This window comes from Ovis aries, chromosome 13 (assembly GCF_016772045.2).
Source record: "Ovis aries strain OAR_USU_Benz2616 breed Rambouillet chromosome 13, ARS-UI_Ramb_v3.0, whole genome shotgun sequence".
NCBI classification, from domain to species: Eukaryota; Metazoa; Chordata; class Mammalia; order Artiodactyla; family Bovidae; genus Ovis; species Ovis aries.
Window position 1 is genome coordinate 46636102 of NC_056066.1, and position 25548 is coordinate 46661649.

At 40.4% G+C, this 25548-nt stretch overlaps 1 protein-coding gene across 2 annotated transcripts; it reads left to right on the forward strand.

The window, feature by feature from the left end:
* The first annotated feature begins 2270 nt into the window (after positions 1-2270).
* Positions 2271-22864, forward strand: PRNP (prion protein). Of its 2 annotated transcripts, NM_001009481.1 has the most exon segments (3): positions 2271-2322; positions 4753-4850; positions 18825-22848. In NM_001009481.1, a coding segment is annotated over 1 exon segment (771 nt). In that variant the 5' UTR covers positions 2271-2322; positions 4753-4850; positions 18825-18834; the 3' UTR covers positions 19606-22848.
* Positions 22865-25548: the final 2684 nt, after the last annotated feature.

Consider the following 25548-nt stretch of genomic DNA (forward strand, 5'->3'; position numbering starts at 1 on the left):
TTTCAAAGAATGTCTTCATGGTGCCATAACCTCAGCACAGCCAGGCCCCAGAGGACAAACCCTCAAACATGCTTGTCATTCAGTTCAGAAAGTGGCCTTCCTTATATATAATGGGATATAGTAGTTGTGGTGATGGTAGAGACTGAGATGAGGAACGATGTAGGGCCATTTGCAAAAGCTTTCTCCTGTAGGCTGACCAATGTGATCCTGTTCTTGAGGCCAAGGACAGCCCCTAAGAATCTACAACCCCATAATGGCAGTTTTCAAAAATTGCCACAAATTCTTTGATACTCTTCCCATTGAGAGATGGGGTCCATGATCCCTGCCCTTGAATCTGAATGGGCATATAGCTGGCTACTTTGGTCAATAGCATAGAGTGAAAGTGATGTTATGTGACTTTTGAGACTATGTGAGAAGTGGCAATGTAGCTTCCATGTTGTTTACTGACAGTCTCCCACTTGGGTCCTCTTGGGACTTCTTAAGCCAGGTAAGAAGCTCATCAAACTTGAGACTGCTATGCTGGGAGGAAGCCAGGCCACATGGGGAAGTCATGTGAAGGCACTTCAATCAGTACACCTGATTTTCAAGTCCTCCCAGCCCAGGTGCCAGCCAAGCAAGTGACTGAACTGATTCCAATTCCTAGCTATCACGTCAACCTCAGACACTGAGTCTTCCCAACAGCAGCCTCATATGTCATGGGGCAGAGTCAAGTCCCCATTGTGCCTGTCCAACTCTTTGGCCTACACAATTCATGGGCATAATAAAATGGTGGTTTCTTTAGACCATTAAGTTTTGGAGTAGTTGCTACATGGCAACAATATCCAGAATAGGACCAAAGGCAATGTCATTTGGTTCCCTCAAACCCTCACAAACTATATTACCTTCTGAGCATTTTCTTGGTTGGGGGAGGGAAGGAAAGCATTCAGCCAGTTGACATTGGATTCTTTTGAGGAAAAAAGGCTGAGTTTCGGCATCTTCTAAACGAGCTGTACATTGCCCCTTCTGGCAGGGGAAAGTCAATCCCTTGCCCAGCCTGATCTGGTCACTCACTCCCAGCTCCACCCAGCTCAAGACTCAAAGAGATGCTTCACTGCCCCCAATGCACCTCACAATAAACAATCTCTGAGGAAAGAAGGTAAGGATCTAAAAGTAGTGTCAACTTAATCATTATGTAAGACTGACTGGATAGAAAACAGCCCTGGCATTGCTGCCTAATACTCATTTCTAACTGGCCACAATCCATTTCTGCTACTGAATCATCTTCATCCCATCGTCATGTTTTATAGACCTCTCATTTCTCCTTCCCAGCAGAACTTTCAGGCCCCCATCCACATTATATATACATCACCTCATTCTACACAATTCTTCTGGCCTCTCCCCTCCCTCACTTGTCCCCATCCTATTTGAGAGATCCACCCTGAGATGTTTAACCTAATGGGTGTCTCAATATTTTTAAACCTCTTTCCTTGCAAGCTTAGTGGAGCCTCTTGCCCATAACAAGGGGGCTAGATATCTCATTTTTCCCAGGTTTATACCCATTGCCCCGGCATAATTAATATTGGTACTCTCAAAAGTGCCCAAATTTGGATAATGATGTATATGATCCCTCTAACCCTAACATATGTCTTCTAACACTTGCCATCCTTCACATGAGACAAACCCCTACATAAAATTTTGGCAGTAATAATGATCAAAAACACACCATGTTTTATACAAGAAATCTCAGGTAATGTGCAGAATGGACTTGTTAAATGGAGTGCATTTCCCTCACTTATGAATATCATAATCTAAATCATTTACTTTGTAAATAACGAGCAGGAACTGAGTAAATGACGGCAGGTGATGGCTAATATCCTTTCTAGGCCTCAAATTTTAATCTGAAAATTCACAAACATTGGGCTTAATCCAGGGTAGTAGAATTTTTGTCCTTTTCAGAAATTTCTGGTTACCAGAGTTCCCGAAATTGCTTTCTCATTCCCTAATCTTTCATTTTCTCCATTACGTAACGAGAAGCTGGGGCTTTGGCCGATTTTCCCTCTAAAGATGATTTTTATCGTCAACAAGCAATTTCAGGGAGTGATGAGCCAGGGAGGCGGTGTTAGTTGATGCTAGCGTTTATGCTAGTCTCAACTCGTTTTTCCCAGGGACTTAGATTCCTGGGTCTGCCGGTAAACCCCGGGCGCCCGCAGCGGGCGCGCCTGAGCGTGCGCGCGCCGTCGCCTCCCCGCCCCCGCAGCTCCTCCTCTGCACGGCGACTCACCAGCCCTAGTTGCCAGTCGCTGACAGCCGCAGAGCTGAGAGCGTCTTCTCTCCCAGAGGCAGGTAAATAGCCACGTAGTCCTTTAAACCCCCAGCGGAGGCCGCCCCCGGCCTTGCGGCCGAGGCCCTAGGGCACTCAGCCGGATCGGACTGGCTGGGAGGCAGACCTTGACCGTGAGGAGGACTGGGGGCTTCCGGCGGGCGCGGGGAACGTCGGGCCTGTTTAGCGTGCTCGTTGGTTTTTGCCAGCCACCGCTCGGTTTTGCCCTCCTGGTTAGGAGAGCTCCATTTACTCGGAATGTGGGCGGGGGCCGCGGCTGGCTGGTCCCCCTCCTGAAGTATGTGGGTGGTGTGTAGGAATCTAGCCCCCTCCCACGCTCGTCCACTGCGGGAGTGGCATGGGCGGATCGCACCGGTAGAGGGGCCGCAGGTCCGAGGAACCGCTGGGGAGATCAGAAGAACAAGCGAGAGGCCCCGGGCTCTGGGCCCTCCCGAAGCCCAGCGGAGACGCGGAATTGGGGGTGGGGGGTGGGGAAGAAGCGGGCGCCCAACGGGGCCAGACCTCGGCCGTGAGGAGTGCCGGAGCGACCGTGGGCCCCCAGCCGCTGCTGCCGAACTCCTCCCGAGAGGCGGCCCTGCTTGCCATCACGCGGCTGGGAGGTACCTGGGTAGCCGCAGCGGGTGGGTCTCTGGCAGCCCCCTGGGGATCGGCTCGGGCGGGCGTGCGTGGCCTGGGCTTCAGCCTCGGCGAGGGGAGTCATGGGCGACCCGGCCCTCTCTCCAGAGAAATCCAGGTACCGGGAGCAGTGTTTCCTGGGAGCTCTGATGTGGTCGACCCAAAAGCAAAGCGATATTTTCGCTGTCTCGACTGAAGGAGGGAACTCGGCCCTCAGGAGACTGAGGGGAGGGGATCAGGCGCCTCTTGGAGAACCACCCTCATCTGCCAGTAAGGGTGGCACCTTCACGTTTTTTTTGTTGTTGTTGTTGTTTTCTCACACGTTTGATTATTAAACAACGAGGAGAAGTCCGTTTTTTGCTGTTCTTTTTCGTTTTTTCCCCCCTCTCTTTTCTTTTGGTACCATATGTAGCAAATAGATTTTTTAAAATCATAAGACCACCATCCTCACCATCTTGTTTTTCAGTTTCCTCGTCTCCAGATTCTTAACAAAGCAGTTTCACTTCCCTGATGATGGTTATCCTCATCTCATGGCCAGGTTATTTTCTTGTACTTAAGAGCAATCACTGTTTATTAAGCAGTTTCCCGAATGCTGAACCTTTGAAGTGTTACCTTTCCTTGCAAAAGATTCCGTATAGAATAGGATTAAAAATTTTCACAAGTTGTCAGAGAAAAATAAGAACAGAAAATTGAATAAAATGTCAGACCTCTGGAAAATGAACAGCTTTCTCAAATTTGAAAATTAACTATAAAAAGGAACAGTTTTCCTACGGAGACACTGAGGCGCTCTCAGTGAAAAAGAACGATGAAAAAGAACCAGAAAAGGAAAGAAAACGGAGTTATGTATATGATTTGTATCTGATGCAAATTTTTCATACTTGTGAAAGAAAAATATCAAGATTATAAAAAGATAAATGGTGAAATGAAGAATCATTTATGGAATAAAATACAAATCAAAGCAAGTCTGGATTATCGTTTTACAACTACTAGTAAAAACAGTAACAGCAACCACTACTGGAAGGTTACCTAGAAATTTGCATATTCGTTTATGTGAGGTGGCAAGGCTTTGGAGTTAGAAATATGGCTCTGCAGCTAATTTTACAATTTGGGACCTAATTTCGTCATCGTCCTTTTGTCCATTTATAAAATAGAGGAAATTACACCTACTTCAGGAGTTTGCCAAGATTAACTGTGTAAAACTGACCTTTAGCATGTATACATTTATTCTTTCCCTAGTCACACTGCACTGGGGGACATTTGTGAATCTATGAAATTTGTGAAAAATGGTCTGGTGATCCTTTAAGCCATGACCCTGAAACCCCACTCCTGGGAACTTACCTGCAATGGAAGAAATAAGGAAAGAAGAAAAGCTGCATTCACCCACAGGGCTCAGAATGATCTAAAATTAGATCCAGTCCAGAGACAACCTAAAGGTATTAAGAAAATAGCAGGGCAGCAGCTAAGAAAATCATAGCACTTTAACTGAAAGGAACATTGTGTAACCATCACGTGGCATAATTTTAGAGCCTCTCTGTGATATATAGGAAAAAAGTGACAGGTCAAAGTAAGATTACTCAGACATGGATGCATATGTGGAAAATCTGAATAAAAAATGGACCCACAGTTTTCTGTGTATGGGAGGAGAGTTCAGTGTCATGTTTGCTGCTTTTTTTTAGTCAGCGTCATCTCTTTTTTAAAAATACTATCATATTTTTTTCCTTGAGTAGATTCATTAGTGGTTTAATAATTTATATACTGTTATTCTATTAAATAATCCATTCTTAGATTTATCAATTATAGTTTTTTTTTTTTTTAAGGACTTCTGAATATATTTGAAAACTGAACAGTTTCAACCAAGCTGAAGCATCTGTCTTCCCAGAGACACAGATCCAACTTGAGCTGAATCACAGCAGATGTAGGTACCCTGCAGAATCTCTCTGGTCTTGTGATGGTTGAAAGTGCCCAACTGTTTCAAGAAGATAAGGGACTGAAAGTCTGGGATCACAAATCCTTGCTCTGGAGGCCACTGGGATCTATATATGTAACCCACACCTATTATATCACTTTCTTGTAAAATCATCTTGATTTTGCAGGGAAAGGGACATAGCTTTCTCTAGAATCATTCTGAGTTATGTAAGAAGTAGCCATTTAAAAAATAGTATAATAAAAGCAATAACCTAACATTCCTGCACCGAATCAACACTGAAGGTAACTGTCAACAGACAAAAGGTTTTATGAGGTAACAGTTTTTCTAAGCTGTAGTTTTAACTTACGTATTGCATTCTCCCTTTTTAGATCTTATTTCCTTTTCCAAGGCAACCAGTTTATCAACTGTGAACTGCTACATATGAAACATTCAAAACCTGACTGTGTCTAAAGCTGTGATGGCTACAGCAAAATAATCTTTGAGTGAATAGCATGTTTAGCAGTTCTTACAGTTGGGAGAATTTTTTCTCAGTTTGTTCATCCTTTCTCTCCTAACCATGTTCTGCTTATTGCTGTTCTAATATTGTGTGATCACGTCAAGGGAGGTGTTCCCTTTTATGCAAAACATTATGTTAATTGTTTTCTTCCTGAGAACAAGCTCAGAAGATTGGCTAGGAGTGCAGTTCCCTGGAAGCCTTATTATAGATTACTAAATCCCATCACTAGATAATCCCAGGCTGTTGGCCTGATGTAGACTCTAGCTGTGTTGCTTTTCTTAAAGCTCTTCACATCACTCTGAGGATGGACCAGACTGGGGACTGTTTGCCCTATTCAGTCCAGGGTTAGGCCTCAGTGTCACTGGAAAAACCTCCACCTCAAAATGGTTTGTAAATTTTTGTATAGCTTGCATTAGACTCTTTATAAGGACAGTGACCTCAAAAGATGAAAATATGACAAATGAGTTCCACTTAGCTTATGAAAAATTGGAAATGTCCCCAGGGCAAGGATGGGTAGAGGGACTGTTTGGTGCCAGTTTCCAATTTAAATAAGTCTCAAGGGTATAACATATTTTGAGTATCAAAAATTTGGCTCCTGGCACATGACCACTGGACATAAGTTCCTACCAGCTCTGATTCTCAATCCCCATGTATAAAAGGGAATAAGATGAATGGGACAATATATGGATTTTGTTGTTGTTGTTCCTTCTCTCTCATTCCATCGCTCTGCCATTGTGCTTATTCACTAATGCCACTTGATCATATTTATTATAGCTTTCCAATCCATTCTGATACTTGGCAGGCCAAGTGTACCCTAGATTTTCTTCCTGTTCAGTAATTTCTTCAGTCTTCTTAATTTTGAGTATCACTATATTCTTTAAAATCCTCTTTGAATTAGGACTGAAATTGTATTGACTTAATGATTAATTGGAGTTGAATTGGTATCTTTCAAAATCTTCAATCTTGATTTTCCCAACCATACACCTTGCCTGTCTTTCTTTTTTTTCCAGTCTTCCAGCTTTTTTGGTCTAAGTTCTACTATTTATTATTAGATTAAGTCTTAGTTTGAATTTTTTGTTGCCATTAATGAGTGGAATTTTTTTTCACGCTAAATCTTCTAAGTAATTACAACTAATTTGAGTATTCACTCTTTTCTATATGTTGAGTTCAAAAACTGCCACCCTAATAAATAAGCTCATTCATTTATTTGAAGGCATTTTTGGATGATTGTCCTGTATTTTCCAGATAGAAAATCATACCTGGCTTTCTCCATAGCTGTCTAAAATAGCAGCCATCACTTACATTCTTGTCTTGTTAATCTCATTCATGAGAATGCTTTTCCTCTTTATGTTAAGATAGGGTGTGGGCTGTGTATTACTTCTAGTTCTATAGAAATTTTTTCAACATCTGAAACTTAAAAAGTCGGGAAAGCACTGATTCCTGAATTTAAGTGAGAACTTTGATTTAATTGAAAACTTTGCAACATCAGAGAATCTTTTTTTTCTCCTTAACCTACTAATAGGTTAATTGATTTCATGATTCTGAGCCATTCTTGTATTCCTAAAATAATCCTTATTGGTCACAGTGTATTCTTTCACTAAAATATCAAAATCAACTTGGTGGTATTTTCTTTTGGATTTTGGCACCCATATTGCTGAAGGTTGGGTAGCTAAGAGTGTGAGCCCTTCACTCCCTGTGGCTCTTAATGCTACGTCTCAGGTGAACTGCCCAAATGTTTGTCTCTACTGAGTAAGAGTTTCAGATTCTTATAACAATTACATAAATTGATGCTCTCACTTGAATGGCTCATGGATGTAGCAAAGTTAATATATCCAAACTATAACTTCATTTTTTCTCACAAGCCTGGCCCTTCATCAGTTTTCTCGTTTTCATTAGGTAGCGTCAGCACCATCTACCTAGTTCCAAAAGCCACAAACCTGGTCAACTCTCACTCTCTCATCCACTCTATCAGCTTAATTGTTTTTTTCTACAAAATACATCCCATTTTTCACAGCTCCTTGCTGTTTTGTCACAGTCCCAGATTACACCACCATCTTCCTTTAATCATTTTCTAAATGGTCTCACCATTTCCATTCTTATCCCTCAAAATTTTCTCTTTACACAACAGTAAGGGTGAACTTTAAAAAAAAAGAAAAAAAAAAATCTGTGATGTGATTCTCCTAAGCCACTTTAATGGCTTCGCACTGTTTCAGGCTCCAGACGCTTATCTCCCTGTAGTCCTCAAACCCACAAATTAAATATCTTACCACTGTGTCCTCAGCCACAGAACAGTAATATTAGAAGACATGTAATAAATATTTGTTCAAGTAATCAATAGTTATTGTACAGTAACTTTTTTCTCCATTTCTTTTGATGTAAGGTCAAGTTTTCCATTTAAAAACTGGTACATACTAGCTGTCCCATAAAAATTTATTTAATGATTGATTCAATGTCAGTTTTTATAATTGGATAGAAAGGTAATCCCTCCCACACAGATTTTTTTTTTTTTAATGAGGCAAGGAATATGACTACTTGGAAAGCTGGCTGCCTGAGAAAATGGCAGATTAATGTCTCAAAACAAATATCAGTGTCTAGACGCCAGGTTCTTTTATAGAACAGAGACGGTAGGAAGATGAGGAAATAAAGGCAGAATAAAGAGGGAGAAGCGGTGTGGAAGTCAAGTAAAAAAGACCCATGTCTTGCAAGACATCTCCAGAAATGGCCAGCCTGTGGAAGGGATATGTTAATCTCTTCTTTCCTGCAACCATTCACAGGTGGGAAGTGTCAGATTATCTCCCTGTGAGCTGAACAAAGGCACTTCAGTCCAACAGTTAGGCAGAGGGACTGGGTTTTCTGAGGCAGGCCATTATATATGATTATAATAACAGCAGCAACAAAAAGCAAGTCAAAGAAACAGTTCCAACATGGAGTCAGAATTGGTTCTTCTCTGCAACAGTTCCCCACTGTCAAGGTCCATTTGACAATCTTGTAGGAAAAGGGGATAGTGATCTTTCTGTTTGTCAGTTGAATCTGGGAGTGTCTGCCTTTGGTACCAGGGTTCCAAATATTGAGATTTGTTTTCTTTTTGTTCTCCTTGGAAAGTGTCTACTTTATACTTGTCAGCTTAGAAATATTGGACTTCAGACCCAGGAGGGTTTCTCAAGTTAAGAAATTTTGCACTTTTCTGTGTATGGGAAGATGCAAGAGTCAGGACTCATTATTATTTCCTTGATATGTAATTCAGCTGTCTGGGGCCTGTGATCCTGTATTCTCAAGTTTCCTCAAGGTTCACCATAGGGAGTGGTATAATCTGGTGACTGCTAGATGGCAGGTATTCTCCTTCCTGAGTTTTCTTTCCTAGTTTTCTCCTTCCTGAGTTGACTTGGGGTTCACCAGCTCACAGTAGAGGGCTTCAGTTGTTGATTCCATTTCTCAGGTCTTCCCTTCTTGGTCAGGAATTTGACTAATATTTGGGAGACATTTCATGATCAAACTTTGCTTCACAGTGCTGTGAGGTTCATCCCAGATCAGGCAAAACTTCTTGATGTACCACTGCAGGTGCTAAATTTTGGATTAGACCCCCATGAATAATTAAAGATTCTCTGGATTCTGTCTAGTTGTCATCCAGGAGACATTTTCCATTGTTGCTTCTTCCCATACCTAGAATCACACTATTATAATTATTTTATGTTATAAATGTGATCTATTTTCTCAAGATGTTTAGCCGTAGAAGTTTTGTTGGAGGCCTGATTATACATTGGTTACTGCAAGAGACAACTATCGTATAAATTAGTCAGGATATAAGTAATGCAGCTAGTAACACTGATAATGACATAGTGCAACAGGGAGATACAAAACGCAATTTAAAAACGAAGAATCAAGTAAAGCAATGATTAGTATGACTAGTTGTAGTCCAGTTGCAATAATCTAGTGACCACAGGAGCCATAGCTGATTTAACGAGCTAGCTTCAGTTTCATTGTACTGGCCGTGGCATAGCTTAATCTTTGAGACAAGCATATGCTACTGGGAGGATCAACCAGATAGAAAAAGATTTAAGTTTTACCTTTGCTTACAAAGGATATAATTTACCAAATTACTATAAGTCAGAGGTTAAGGAAGTTTTCCTTACACCTGGAAAACACAGATTTAAGCCAGTTATTTTTAGATAGAAACCATAAAAATTATAACAATTTATCAGTTCACTCAGTCCTATGTAACTAATCCTTTTTGTTAACAGCTTTATGAAGCCATCAAGTTTCCCATTAGAATTCTTCAATGTATTACTAGTTCAGCATTACGGTCTAAAATTCAGAAACTTGGATTTATCCGAAAGTCCTTTTTATAAACCTTAAAGAGGAGGCATTTTTACAGAGGCAACAAAGTGAAACCATAACTGTATAATGACAAAAGACTTAAGAAGGCACTTTAAATCTGATTATGATGCAGTTGACAAAGTAACCTGGTTACTGCTGTGACATACAATAGTTTCAGGTAATAGAACTAGAATTATGACTGATAATATTCTACCAGGACATAGCACATTTTTAAGAACTCCGTATAATCTCTAGCATATCGGTATCATTTATCATATAATTTAAGATTTATTATTCATTGGATAACACTTGCCATGTAGTTTAACATACCAAGTGAATCTAATTAGTTTAATATCTCCCTTTGGTGTGTCTCAGGGGCCCTTTGAGGCACCCCAAAGTTAGCTAAAGATCAAAGGAACTTTATTGTAATTTGATTTGGGAAGTCTTGTCAAAAGAGCATTAAGAAAAAGTGTTTTAAAACACAACAGGATCATAGGTCACTGTGAAACAATATTTACTTAGCCAAAATGACAATGAATGATTTCAAAGGCAAATATAGAACAGATTATTTAAAAGGTAGAAATACTTATAATCTGTTATCAAAGGAGAAGAAAGCCAAATTTATTTTGTACCAAGTTACTTTCAAGATTCATTTATTTAATTAAATTTGTTTCAAACTTAGTCCTGATCATGTACAAAACTACTTTTTCAGGGTCCATGTTTCATGAACTTTCCATCAATTAATTTATTTTAGCACAATTTTAACTTTCAAGTTGTTGAATATCTGGAGATATCCTAAAATATAATTATTTCTGAAAGTTCACTCAAAGCTCTTATCTTCATTTGCATTTTCTTTCCTTAAAAGTTTCTTCACATCAAGTCCCTTTCCTTACTGACAAGTTGTATCAACAAACAACCATAGATACCAAATATAATTTAATATTAGATATTTCCCAGCTCACGTGAACCTGGAGCTCATTTAGCTTAATTGTATTTAGAATTGTTTGGTTTGTAAGCACTTACTTTTATTTAAACCAATTAAATAGAGCTCTTTTACAAATCAGCTGCAGCAAATGTTATCCAAAGACAAAGATACATACAGAGAGGCCTCAATTCTTATTTCAAGATTGCAGTCCTGAGTCAGGCAATGTAAAAAACCATCAGTTTACATATGAGGTTGAATTAAAATTGGATTTCTCATAGATGGAAAAAAGTCAAACTCACTTGGCTAGATAGCTAAATATTTGCATAAAAAGCACTTAGGAATTCTAATTATCTTGGCCAACCCAACTTCTAAATTACTTTACCTTCTCTAAAATTTGCATTTTAAAAAGACAGCATAATGAGGGTTCCTGAGAAGACATTTGCATCTCAATACAGGCAAGTTTTTCCTAAAATGACTTTGTTTCCCCTTTGTTTAATACTTACAGGCCTCTTAACATAACCAGGGAAGGTCTGGGGAGTAGTAAAAGTTTTGATGGGATTTGGATTATTTTTGGAACCACACTTCTGGTACTGTAAAGACTACTTTTGTAAAACACAGTTTCGTGGGGGTTTTTTTTGAATGATACTGAAGGATTGACATGCCCATTTACCTATGTTGGAAAGTTTTATCTTTCCTCATTTAGCTTAGCTCTTGGGAAGACACAGAGGCAACAATTTAGGCTCCTGTAAATCAGTCCAGACTGAGGGGGGAAAGAGGTGAAGATAAGAAAGACAGGCTGAGGAATCCGTCTCATAGTCCTACCAGGAAGATTGTAGCCAGGGGGAATGGGTCACTGTTTTGCTTGAACCAGTGTGTGCTTCACAGTGCACAGAAGTTGTCTTGCTGGAATTGTTGTAGCCACAAGTTCCGGGAAACAAACTCACTCAGAAGGACAATGCAGATAGTGGAGTACAGTTTATTACACCGGCGGGCCCAAGGCAGAGTCTCCTCTTAGCCAAGGACTCTGACCAGTTTTTGTGAAAACCTTATATATCCTAAGTGTACGTGCTCAAACCCACCTCCCCAAATTCCTTGAAACTAGTCTGAACAAAAGAAAAGAAAGATACAATCAAAGTTAACCTGTGATTCATATGCCTTAAGCCTAGGTAGTTAACAGTGGACAATTATCAATAGGCCTGTGGTCATACCCCAATAAGCATAATAGAATTTATGATTCTATTCAGTTATGCAGATAATTAGGGTATTCTTTTAGGCTACTGAGAGTCCAGATATGAGCCCTGGGACTCTTCCATCTGGGGGGGCGGTGGGTGGGTCTGGTTTTCCTGTTAGTGTATCATTACCATAGATACTGGGCATATAGCTCAAAGTCCGCAGTCCAGCCCAACATGGGTCCTGCTTTCAAGATGGAGCCTGTTCTGTTTGTTTCCTCCTTCAGAGTCAGATGCTGTAATAGTGTGGTCCATTCTGTTACCCACTTATCCTGTCACGAGAGACTTCAAGAGACAGGCACCTTAATGGCTTTTAAGTGCCTGACCCACGCCCTCACAATATTAATTGGCCTGGTACTCAGCCTAAGGGAGAAGGAGGAAAGGAGAGCCCTGACCTGCTTGGGAGGCAGCTATTGGGGCACAGTAGGCTATTAGGCCTTCAAAACACTCCAGAGAATAACCCTAGCTAGAGTTCCATAGCTATTAGTCTGTTTGCAGACGGTTTGAGAAGAAAGGAATGAGCGAGTGTGAGGAGGGTGAAGATCTTAAAGGAAGTACTTCTCCTTAATAGCTCAAGCAATTAGTATCAGATGTCTGTGTGTTACCAAAGTATCCAGAATAAAACAAAATCTAGCCAGCTAGAGAGTCACATTAACATGACTTCCCAGTTTCATTAGACCTGTGACCTTTGTCCAAAATGCTTTATAAATGGAATTTCCTTCACAGGGGGTGCTCCCCAAGCTGAAGCTGAAGCTCTCCACTGTCAAAGTTACCCAGGGCTCCTGTAGGGAAATTAGAATCAGATGCCTCAAGTCCAAGGGAGTCCCCAAGCCTCTTCATTTATTATCAGAGTGTTCCTCTCCTTTGCAAAACACTTCTAATTGCAAGAGTGTGTAATTGTGAGCCATTCAGGCCCATTGCTTTTCTGATCTTAGCATATCTAATATATGTCCCCCAAAGCTTTTCTTCAGGATAGATGAAATATTTCCCATTTTTATAAGTTTCATAGCACCAAAACACACACAAAAATAGGTGAATTCCAACATAAATGACACAAATTCCAGTACTAATACATAGATGAACCAGTTTCCAGCTCAGGTAAATAAATTTATCCTACAAAACAAATGAACTAATCCCAACTGTGTGCTTGTTTTGTGCCCTTCCTCTGGAGGCATGCATGCTAAGCCGCTTCAATTGTGTCTGACTCTTTGCAACTCTTTGGACTGTGTCCCACCAGGCTCCTCTGTCCATGGGATTCTCCAGGCAAGAATACTGCCATGCCCTTGGTATACTCCAGTATTCTTATACTCCAGTATACTCTGTTATTCTTGCCTGGAGAATCCCATGGTCAGAGGAGACTGAAAGGCTACAGTTCATGAGGTCATGAAGAGTAGGACATGACTGAAATGACATAGCCCAAAACAAGCACACAACTAGGGTAGGCTTGCCCCCAAAAGAACTAGTTCCCCAATAAACTGGTTCCAACTCAGGTAGAGCCCAACAACAATTCCCATCTCCAACAGAGTACCCCAACCAAATTGGCTTGTCCTGTAAAGAAAAAGCCCAAATTTAGAGGGGAATATGTTCTCAGTGTGCACACCAGAGCAACTTAACCCTACAAAATCAAGTTTGTCAACTCTTAATAGAAAAGGGCACACAAAACCACAAACAAATGAGCCAGCTATCGAATGAAGAAAACTAATGCTATGAAATTGGGTCTGTTGACTTGTAGAAGTTTGTTGATTCCTTGCTTCAACTGCCAGGCCCTGGGGCCACTGATGGCACTTCAGGGAATCTTGAAGGAGAGATCCTCAGCACAAATGGTCCCAGCAGCTTCTAGAGCCTTGCCCTAACATTCCCTAACGGAGCTGGCTAAACACAAGCAGCAAGTAAAATTTGTTACCAAATCCAGACTTGCTCTACTGAGTGAACAACAGGCCAGTGAATCAGAGATGAGATGTTGAAGGAAAGAATGTGACTTTATTCAGTAAGCTGGCTGACCGAGAAGATGGCAGACTAACATCTTAAAATAACCATCTTCTTGGGTTCTGGATGCCAGGTTCTTTACAGAACAGAAATGAGGGGAAGTGAGGAAGTAAAGTAAAAAGGCAGAATAGAGAGGGAGAGGCAATAAGTCTTGGGTCATAAGTCTTGCAAAACATCTCTAGGAATCCCCACACAGTTTTTTAATTCATAAAACTTTTAACTTTCACACTTAGGTCTCTAATCCATTTAGAGCCTGCTTTTGCATGTGACATTAAGGTCCGATTTTTATTTTCCTTCAGTTTCCCAGAAGTCTCTGCTAAATAAACTTTCCTTTCTCATTGATTTGTTTTGTTAGTTTATCATTTATCCAGTTGGTACTAAAGTCAATGTATGTGGCTTTATCTCTGAACTTGTCATTCTGCTTCCTTTGATCTATATGTTCATTTCTAGGTTGTTACCATATTTATTACTATGACTTTATACTAGGATTTAATGTTTGATAACAGTAGGTTTTTGAACTGTGGTATTGGAGAAGACTCTTGAGAGTCCCTTGGACTGCAAGGAGATCCAACCGGTCCATTCTGAAGGAGATCAGCCCTGGAATTTCTTTGGAAGAAATGATGCTAAAGCTGAAATTCCAGTACTTTGGCCACCTCATGCAAAGAGTTGACTCATTGGAAAAGACTCTGATGCTGGGAGGGATTGGGGGCAGGAGGAGAAGGGGACGACAGAGGATGAGATGGCTGGATGGCATCACCGACTCGATGGACGTGAGTCTGAGTGAACTCCGGGAGTTATTGATGGACAGGGAGGCCTGGCGTGCTGCAATTCATGGGGTCACAAAGAGTCGGACACGACTGAGTGACTGAACTGAACTGAACAGTAGGTTCTCACCTCATTTCCTTTTTAAGGTTGAGTTTGTTATTTGTGGACATTTCTTCATCCTTTATTGAATTCCTCAAAAAAAAAATCCAGCTAGAATTTTGATTGTCATTATTATTCATATTATAAGTTCATTTGTAGGAAATTGACATCTTTATAATACCAGGTGGTTCCAACCAAGACCTTTCCATGTTTACAGATCATCTTCTGTGTTCTTTAGTAGTGTTCAGTTTCTTTTTCCCCAGTCTTACTTTCTTTTGAGTTAAGTCAATCCTAGATACTTTACAGTATGATAGTGAAAGTTGTATCTGACTCTTTGTGACCCCATGGACCATACAGCCCATGGAATTCTCTAGGCCAGAATACTGGAGCGGGTAGCCTTTCCTTCCACCAGGGCATCTTCCCAACCCAGGGATCAAACCCAGGTCTCCCACATTGCAGGCAAATTCTTTACCAGGTGAGCCACAAGGGAAGCCCAAGAATACTGGAGTGGGTAGCTTATCCCTTCTCCAGTCGGTCTTCCCGACCCAGGAATCAAACTGGGGTTTCCTGCGTTGTCGGTGATTTCTTTACCAACTGAGCTATCAGGAAAGCCCACTTTACAGTATGGGTTGAAATTATTACTATCTTATCTATTAATTTTTTTCTAGGCAGTTATTGCTGGTATAGAGAAATGCTGTTGATTTTTATAAACCAATCCATAGCCTTGCTGAACTCTAGTTGAGTCTCCTGTTACCTCTGCCAAGTGTGTGGAATTTTCTATGTATATGATCACATTAATTCCAAATAATGACAGCTGGAGCTCTTTTCTTACAGTTATTGTACCAGTCTTTGTCCTTGCATATGGCATTGGAAAAGGGCTTCCCAAGTGGCTCAGTGTTAAAGAATCCACCTATCAATGAGGAGATCCAGGTTTGATTCCTGGGTCAGGAAGATCCCTTGGAGAAGGAAATGGCCACCCACTCCAGTGTTCTTGCCTGGGAAATCTAATGGACAGAGGAGCCTGGAGAGCTACAGTCCATGGGGTCACAAGAGTCGGACACAACTTAGCAACTAAAATAACAATAATGGCACTGGAAGGATCTCCAGTCCTGTGACAGGGGACATCCTTGTTTTGTTTCTGATCATAAAGGGACTGCATTCAAACGTTATCTATTAATTATGTTTACCATTTCTGTTATATAATCTTTATTAAGTTAAGCAGGTTTCCTCCTATTCCTAGTCTGCTAAGAGTATTTTTCTTAGTGATAGGTATTTAGTTCAGTTCAGTCGCTCTGTTGTGTCCCACTCTTTGCAACCCCCATGGACTGCAGCATGCCAGGCTTCCCTGTCCATCACCAACTCCCAGAGTTTACTCAAACTCATCATGTCCATTGAGTCGGTGATGCCATCCAGTCATCTCATCCTCTGTCATCCCCTTCTCCTGCCCTCAATCTTTCCCAGCATTAGGGTCTTTTACCATGATTTCTTTGCATCAGGTGGCCAAAGCATTGGAGTTTCAGCTTCAGCATCAGTCCTTTCAATGAACACCCAGGACTGATCTCCTTTAGAATGGACTGGTTGGCTCTCCCTGCAGTCCAAGGGACTCTCAAGAGTCTTTTCCAACATAATAACAGTTCAAAATCTAGGTTGGTCATAACTTTCCTTCCAAGGAGTAAGCATCTTTTAATTTCATGGCTGCAGTCACCATCTGCAGTGATTTTGGAGCCCCCAAAATAAAGATAGGTATTGACTGTTATCAAATACTTAATATCTTGATGTGCTAGAGGATTAGGCAGCAACCCGACTATTCTCTGATAACATCTTATATGAAGTGTCATAACACAGCCAGGCATTCAGAAACCTAATGTGCATTCCTAGCAATTTTACTATAATCACAGATATGTTTCTTAAATTTGCTAATCTTTGTAACATAATTTGTACAGTGAGATTTTAGATTAAATAATATAAGATCTTCCTTATTTTATCACAAACAGAAAATTCTCCAAGGTCTCATTAAGTTTTGAGTTCTTCTTATTCTTAGAAATGATTCTCTACTTCAAAAAAATTTTTTATGATTTTCATAATTAAATGTTGTTGCTTTTGTATTCTCAACTGATTTTAAAATGATTTTGTCTTAATATAGTTTATGATTATCCAGCTTTATTCTAATATTCAGTTTTAAAGTAGTGATCAGCAACATATGCCCATGGCCTTATGTCCTGTTGCCTGTATCTCTAGTCCATGATCGTTCCTCAGCTCCAGACTCACCAAGCTTACCAGACTCGCTGGTATCTCTTGTCCCATGTGTAGCTTGATAATGGCATTGTCAAAGTGACACTCTTCATTTGTCTTCCTATGGGTTGGCTCCACCTTCCGTCTTCTGTCCACAGAATTGTCCAATCCAGAAATCTGGCTGCCACCTCAATTCTTCTGGTCTTTCATCTTCCATATCAAACACCAAGCCTTCGAGAAAGTTCTCATGTTCAGTTCCCTGAGGTGTTTGAGCAGAATTGTGAGCAGCATGGAAGCCAAGAGCTGAACCCCATGTGCAAATGGAGAGTAGATCAGGGAAGCAGGCCTGCAAAAGACCAGGTGCAAGAATGAGGCCATTTGGCATATCCCAGGACCCTGTCCCTCTGGCCCTTACCCAAAACAGACTCCAGAAATTCTAGTAGACATATTCTGAGCAGTTTAACCGACCTTATAACTTTCAAATGTATTTTTATTTATACCCAGGCATTTCAGTTATGATAGTAAAAACATAAAGGGGATGTTAATTCATTGTTTAGTCATCCTTCCTCTGAATATTATCCAAGTTAGTCTTTAGTTCTGAAGGTCATGAAAAATAATTTTATAATATTTGGTGACACTTTTATTTGAAGATGTCCCAGTGCTGAGGATGACTAATGTCAGCGTTACAGCATATGCCATTTTTGGTTTTGTGGCAAATGGTATTTTGGAACATGTGGTTTGATGTGGGGTACAGTAGAAAGTGCTTAATGATCATTCTACTGTGCGTCTTTAATCTCTGCCCCTGGAACCACCCAGGGTAAGTGAGATATTCATTCTGAAAGATCTGAATCTTCAATTCATTCATCTGTAATCTGATGAATGTACATTCACAACGGTTCATAGGTTATCATGCAGGGTACTTTGTTCCCAAACTGTGCTTGCATTATATGTAAGATATGTGTTTTTTGCACCAAAAATTAAGAGAAAATAAGTCACTCATGAACCATTAAATGCTGAACTAAGACTCATTCAGTGAGTGAGTGACTGCAAATATTATGAACACAGCCTTTCTTACCCCGTTTTGAATAGCCCGATTGTCTGTCTATAGAAAGAAAAATTACTTTATAGGTACGTTTGCAAAATCTTGCCTGTTTCCTGTTTCCAAAAATTATTGTATTGAGAATTCCTTTGATAAAATTCTTGTTGGCATTTATATGTTCAGAAGATGTTAATTCCTTCATTTAACAGATATCTATTGTTTACCTTCCCTGTGCCAGGCTCTGCCCTGGCCCGCTAAGAAGATAGCAGCAAACAAAGAGACTCATTCCCTGCTCACATTCCCACATGAGGAAAGAGGACATGAACCAGCTATTCAGAAAATTATTTCATGATCTCAGCACCTACCTTGGGGTCTTCCCAACTGGACATTAGAATCACTTCCATAGGGTCCATGCCAGGGTTCAGAAGGTTCCAGGAACTAATATCCCTTATAACAACCCAATAGGCAGAGCTTCTAGGGTCCTCACAAGAACAAGCCCAGTTGCAAGAATCACTACTTTAAAGAAGTTCAAAGCGTGGTAAACCTACCAGATATTTATAGTTTCTTCCAATTTATGATATAGTGTACCAATCAGAGGTTATTTTTATCATAAGCAATGTTGCTGGCATTCTGTATTTATCAAGTTACTAGGAAATGAGCCAGGAATTATTTTAAGGTCAACTTTGTCCTTAGAGGAGAAAGAGTTGTGTTACTACTTTACCTATAATTACTTTCATGAGATGTATGGAATGTGAAGAACATTTATGACCTAGAATGTTTATAGCTGATGCCACTGCTATACAGTCATTCATTATGCTGCAGACTTTAAGTGATTCTTACGTGGGCATTTGATGCTGACACCCTCTTTATTTTGCAGAGAAGTCATCATGGTGAAAAGCCACATAGGCAGTTGGATCCTGGTTCTCTTTGTGGCCATGTGGAGTGACGTGGGCCTCTGCAAGAAGCGACCAAAACCTGGCGGAGGATGGAACACTGGGGGGAGCCGATACCCGGGACAGGGCAGTCCTGGAGGCAACCGCTATCCACCTCAGGGAGGGGGTGGCTGGGGTCAGCCCCATGGAGGTGGCTGGGGCCAACCTCATGGAGGTGGCTGGGGTCAGCCCCATGGTGGTGGCTGGGGACAGCCACATGGTGGTGGAGGCTGGGGTCAAGGTGGTAGCCACAGTCAGTGGAACAAGCCCAGTAAGCCAAAAACCAACATGAAGCATGTGGCAGGAGCTGCTGCAGCTGGAGCAGTGGTAGGGGGCCTTGGTGGCTACATGCTGGGAAGTGCCATGAGCAGGCCTCTTATACATTTTGGCAATGACTATGAGGACCGTTACTATCGTGAAAACATGTACCGTTACCCCAACCAAGTGTACTACAGACCAGTGGATCGGTATAGTAACCAGAACAACTTTGTGCATGACTGTGTCAACATCACAGTCAAGCAACACACAGTCACCACCACCACCAAGGGGGAGAACTTCACCGAAACTGACATCAAGATAATGGAGCGAGTGGTGGAGCAAATGTGCATCACCCAGTACCAGAGAGAATCCCAGGCTTATTACCAAAGGGGGGCAAGTGTGATCCTCTTTTCTTCCCCTCCTGTGATCCTCCTCATCTCTTTCCTCATTTTTCTCATAGTAGGATAGGGGCAACCTTCCTGTTTTCATTATCTTCTTAATCTTTGCCAGGTTGGGGGAGGGAGTGTCTACCTGCAGCCCTGTAGTGGTGGTGTCTCATTTCTTGCTTCTCTCTTGTTACCTGTATAATAATACCCTTGGCGCTTACAGCACTGGGAAATGACAAGCAGACATGAGATGCTATTTATTCAAGTCCCATTAGCTCAGTATTCTAATGTCCCATCTTAGCAGTGATTTTGTAGCAATTTTCTCATTTGTTTCAAGAACACCTGACTACATTTCCCTTTGGGAATAGCATTTCTGCCAAGTCTGGAAGGAGGCCACATAATATTCATTCAAAAAAACAAAACTGGAAATCCTTAGTTCATAGACCCAGGGTCCACCCTGTTGAGAGCATGTGTCCTGTGTCTGCAGAGAACTATAAAGGATATTCTGCATTTTGCAGGTTACATTTGCAGGTAACACAGCCATCTATTGCATCAAGAATGGATATTCATGCAACCTTTGACTTATGGGCAGAGGACATCTTCACAAGGAATGAACATAATACAAAAGGCTTCTGAGACTAAAAAATTCCAACATATGGAAGAGGTGCCCTTGGTGGCAGCCTTCCATTTTGTATGTTTAAAGCACCTTCAAGTGATATTCCTTTCTTTAGTAACATAAAGTATAGATAATTAAGGTACCTTAATTAAACTACCTTCTAGACACTGAGAGCAAATCTGTTGTTTATCTGGAACCCAGGATGATTTTGACATTGCTTAGGGATGTGAGAGTTGGACTGTAAAGAAAGCTGAGTGCTGAAGAGTTGATGCTTTTGAACTATAGTGTTGGAGAAAACTCTTGAGAGTCCCTTGGACTGAAAGGAGATCAGTCCTGAATATTCATTGGAAGGACTGATGCTGAAGCTGAAACTCCAGTACTTTGGTCACCTGATGGGAAGAACTGAAGGCAGGAGGGATGCTAGGAAAGACTGAAGGCAGGAGGAGAAGGGGACGACAGAGGATGAGATGGCTAGATGGCATCATGGACTCAATGGACATGAGCTTAAGTAAACTCCAGGAGTTGGCGATGGACAGGGAGACCTGGCGTCCTGCAGTCCATGGTGTCGCAGAGTCGGACACGATTGAGTGACTAAATTGAGGTGAACCCAGATTTTAACATAGAGAATGCAGATACAAAAACTCCATATTCATTTGATTGAATCTTTTCCTGAACCAGTGCTAGTGTTGGACTGGTAAGAGTATAACAGCATATATAGGTTATGTGATGAAGAGAATAGTGTACATGAAATATGTGCATTTCTTTATTGCTGTCTTATAATTGTCAAAAAAGAAAATTAGGTCCTTGGTTTCTGTAAAATTGACTTGAATCAAAAGGGAGGCATTTAAAGAAATAAATTAGAGATGATAGAAATCTGATCCATTCAGAGTAGAAAAAGAAATTCCATTACTGTTATTTAAGAAGGTAAAATTATTTCCTGAATTGTTCAATATTGTCACCTAGCAGATAGACACTATTCTGTACTGTTTTTACTAGCTTGCACCTTGTGGTATCCTATGTAAAAACATATTTGCATATGACAAACTTTTTCTGTTAGAGCAATTAACATCTGAACCACCTAATGCATTACCTGTTTTTGTAAGGTACTTTTTGTAAGGTACTAAGGAGATGTGGGTTTAATCCCTAGGTCAGGTAAATCCCCTAGAGGAAGAAATGGCAACCCACTCCAGTATTCTTGCCAGGAAAATCCAGTGGGCAGAGGAGCCTGGCAGGGTACAGTCTGAGCATGGGGTTGCAAAGAGTGAGACAAGACTTGAGCTACTGAACAATAAGGACAATAAATGCTGGGTCGGCTAAAAGGTTCATTAGGTTTTTTTTCTGTAAGATGGCTCTAGTAGTACTTGTCTTTATCTTCATTCGAAACAATTTTGTTAGATTGTATGTGACAGCTCTTGTATCAGCATGCATTTGAAAAAAACATCACAATTGGTAAATTTTTGTATAGCCATCTTACTATTGAAGATGGAAGAAAAGAAGCAAAATTTTCAGCATATCATGCTGTATTATTTCAAGAAAGATAACCAAAATGCAAAAATGTATTTGTGAAGTGTATGGAGAAGGGGCTGCAACTGATCAAGCTTGTCAAAGTAGTTTGTGAAGTTTCGTGCTGGAGATTTCTTATTGGACGATGCTCCACAGTTGGATATACCAGTTGAAGTTGATAGTGATCAAATTGAGATATTGAGAATAATCGATGTTATACCACGCGGGAGATAGCTGACATACTCAAAATATCCAAATAGAACCTTGAAAACCATTTGCACCATCTCAGTTATGTTAATCACTTTGATGTTTGAGTTCCACATAAGCAAAAAAACAACAACAAAAAAAAATACAACCTTGACCATATTTGCGCATGCAGTTCTCTACTGAAATGATTGAAAACACTTTGTTTTTAAAAACAGATTTTGATTAACAGTGGGTACGATACAATAACGTAGAATGGAAGAAATTGTAGGGTGAGCAAAATGAACCACCACCACCAAAGGCCAGTCTTCCTCTAAAGAAGATGTGTGTATGGTGGGATTGGAAAGTAATCCTCTATTATGAATTCTTCTGGAAAACACTGCTCCTAATTAGACCAACTGAAAACAGCACTCAACGAAAAGCATCCAGAATTAGTCAATAGAAAACATAATCTTCCATCAGGATAACGCAAGACTACATATTTCTTTGATGACCCAGCATGGCTGGGAGTTTCTGATTCATCTGTTGTATTCAGACGTTGCATCTTTGGATTTTTTCCATTTATTTCAGTCTACAAAATTATCATAATGGAAAAAATTTCCATTCCCTGGAAGATTGTAAAGTGCATCTGGAAAATTTCTTTGCTCAAAAAGATAAAAAGTTTTGTGAACACAGAATTATGACGTTGCCTGAAAAATGGCAGAAGGTAGTGGAACAAAAGAGTGACTATGTTGTTTGGTAAAGTTCTTAGTGAAAATGAAAAATGTGTCTTTTATTTTTATTTAAACACCAAAGGCACATTTTGGCCAACCCAATACTGAATACTTAAAGGAAACTCTTCTGTGTTGTCCTTAGCCTTACAGTGTGCACTGAATAGTTTTGTATAAGAATCCAGAGTGATATTTGAAATACGCATGTGCTTATATTTTTTATATTTGTAACTTTGCATGTACTTGTTTTGTGTTAAAAGTTTATAAATATTTAATATCTGACTAAAATTAAACAGGAGCTAAAAGGAGTATCTTCCACGGAGTGTCTGGCTGTGTTCACCAGTGTGCACACCATGTTGGCAGCTTCATTTGGGGGGTTAATATGAGAAAAGTGACACATTCAGTCCTCACACTGCCAATTGCAGCAGGAGGGCTACTCCTGATCCTGCTTCAGCCTTATTCCCAGTCACATGCCAGCTGTTTTCTGCTACCTTTTCACATTTTTCCATGAATACCTGTCAAAGTCACTACTATAGCAGAGGAAAACAGTCCTTGCATTCTGGAAGATTTTTTCTGTCCAGGATTTTGAAATAGAGGATTTTCTTGATTACGATGAGACTTAACAAAGTATCTACCTTATGCCTGTACCCACCCTTGAAACACTGTATGGTCAATATGGCTACTTTCCTTTGTTACAGGCTTTCAAATGGTTCTTCATATGTTTCCTCCTTCCCAAATATGAGGTACCAGCTCCCAGTTTTCCTTCTCAGAGGTTTTCTTCTGCAACTATAGTTCACTTAACAGGTGGAAGTAATAAAAAAATGATAGTGGTTGAAATAATAATATTTATTAATACTTTAGCAAATGCCAGTGTCCTTCAGTATCTGAACAGAGGATCAACTTTGCATTAAAAATGTAAAGATTAAAAATCAACATCTTGATATCCCATAATTCACAAAACTAATTTTAAAATGACATAAAATCCTCAAAAGCATTACTCAAAGTTAAATCTTTAACATAAGAAGTGCTAGGACTATTTTCATGCTGTCCTTTTGGCCATATGCAAGATTATTTAAAAATAAACTATTCATTATCTGCCAGTCATAATCTCCCAAGAATACCCCACTGAAAAGATGTCAGTTATACAAAGTAAGGTATTTACAGAGCCGAAGTGAATGATACACATCTGTATCTTTCTCAGGCTACCATGTTTTCTTCCTGTTACTTCCAGTTCCTTTGAGTTGTGCTAAAGAAATTTTTTTATATTTTATGTATTTTTTAAAATGGAGGATAATTACTTTACAATATTGTGATGGTTTCTGCCATACATCAACATGAATCGGCATAGGGCTTTCCAAGTGGCACTAGTGGTAAAGAACTCACCTGCCAATGCAGGAGACCTAAGAGATGTGGGTTCAATCCCTGAGTCAGGAAGATGCCCTGGAGGAGGGCATGGCAACCCATTCCAGTATTCTTGCCTGGAGAATCTCCATGGACAGAGGAGCCTGGCGGGCCACAGTCCATAGGGCTGCAAAGAGTCGGACACAACTGAAGTGACTTAGCATGCATGTATACATATGGCCCCTTCCCTCTTGAACCCCCTCTACCACCTCCCTCCCCAACCCTCTAGGTTGTCACAGAGCACTAGCTTTGGTTTCCCTGCATCATACGTTGAACTCCCACTGGCTCTCTGTTTTACATATGGTATATGTTTCAGTGCTATTCTCTCATATCATCTCGCACTCTCCTTCCCTTACTGTGTCCAAAATGTCTGTGTTTCCTTTGCTGCCCTGCAAGTAGGACCATCATTACTATCTTTCTAGATTCCATATATATGTGTTAATGTATGATATTTGTCTTTCTCTTTCTAACTTATTTCACTCTATAATAGGCTCTAGGTTCATCCACCTCACTAGAACAGACTCAAATATGTTCCTTTTTGTAGCTGAGTAATATTCCATTGTGTGTATGTACCACAACTTCATTATCCATTCATCTATGGTTGGACATCTAGGTTGTTTCCATGTCCTAGGTATTGTAAATTGTGCTGCAATAAACATTGAGGTATATATGTCTTTTTCAGTTCTGGTTTCCTCAGGGTATAAGCCCAGTAGTGAGATTGCTGGGTCATATGGTAACTTTGGGCTTTCCTTGTGGCTCTGCTGGTAAAGAATCCACCTGCAATATGGGAGACCTGGGTTTGATCCCTGGGCTGGGAAGACCCCCTGGAGAAGGGAACGGCTATCCACTCCAGTATTCTGGCCTGGAGAATTCCATGGGGTGTATAGTCCACGGGGTTACAAAGAGTTGCACACGACTGAGCAACTTTCACTCACTCATGGTAACTTTATTTCTAGTTTTTTAAGGAAGCTCCATAATGTTCTCTATGGTGGCTGTATCAGTTTGCATTTTGACCAACAGTGTCAGAGGGTTCCCTTTTCTCCACATCCTCTCCAGCATTTATTTTTTGTAAACTTTCTGATGATGGCCATTCTGACCAGTAATAATGAGTGATGTTAAGTATCTTTTCATGTGATTATTAGTCATCTGTCATCTTTGGAGAAATGTCTGTTTGGGTCCTCTGCCCATTTTAAAAATTTGGTTGTTTTTTGTTATTGAGCTGCATGAACTGCTTATATATTTTTGAGATTAATTCCTTTCAGTTGTTTCATTTGCTTATTAATTTCTCCCATTCTGAGAGTTGTCTTTTCACCTCGCTTATGGTTTCCTTCATTGTGACAAAGCTTTTAAGTTTAGTTAGGTCCCACTTATTTATTTTTGTTTTTATTTCCATTATTCTAGGAAGTGGGTCAAAGAGGATCTTGATGTGGCTTATGTCAGATAGTGTTCTGCCCTATGTTTTCCTCTAAGAGTCTTATAGTTTCTGATCTTACATTTAGGTCTTTCATCCATTTGAGTTTATCTTTGTGTATGGTGTTAGGAAGTGTTCTAATTTCATTCTTTTACTAGTAGCTGACCAGTTTTCCCAGTA

Bases quoted from the DNA above. Each gene is read 5' to 3' on its own strand.
- PRNP (XM_060396838.1), top strand. From the start codon at position 18,835: ATGGTGAAAAGCCACATAGGCAGTTGGATCCTGGTTCTCTTTGTGGCC.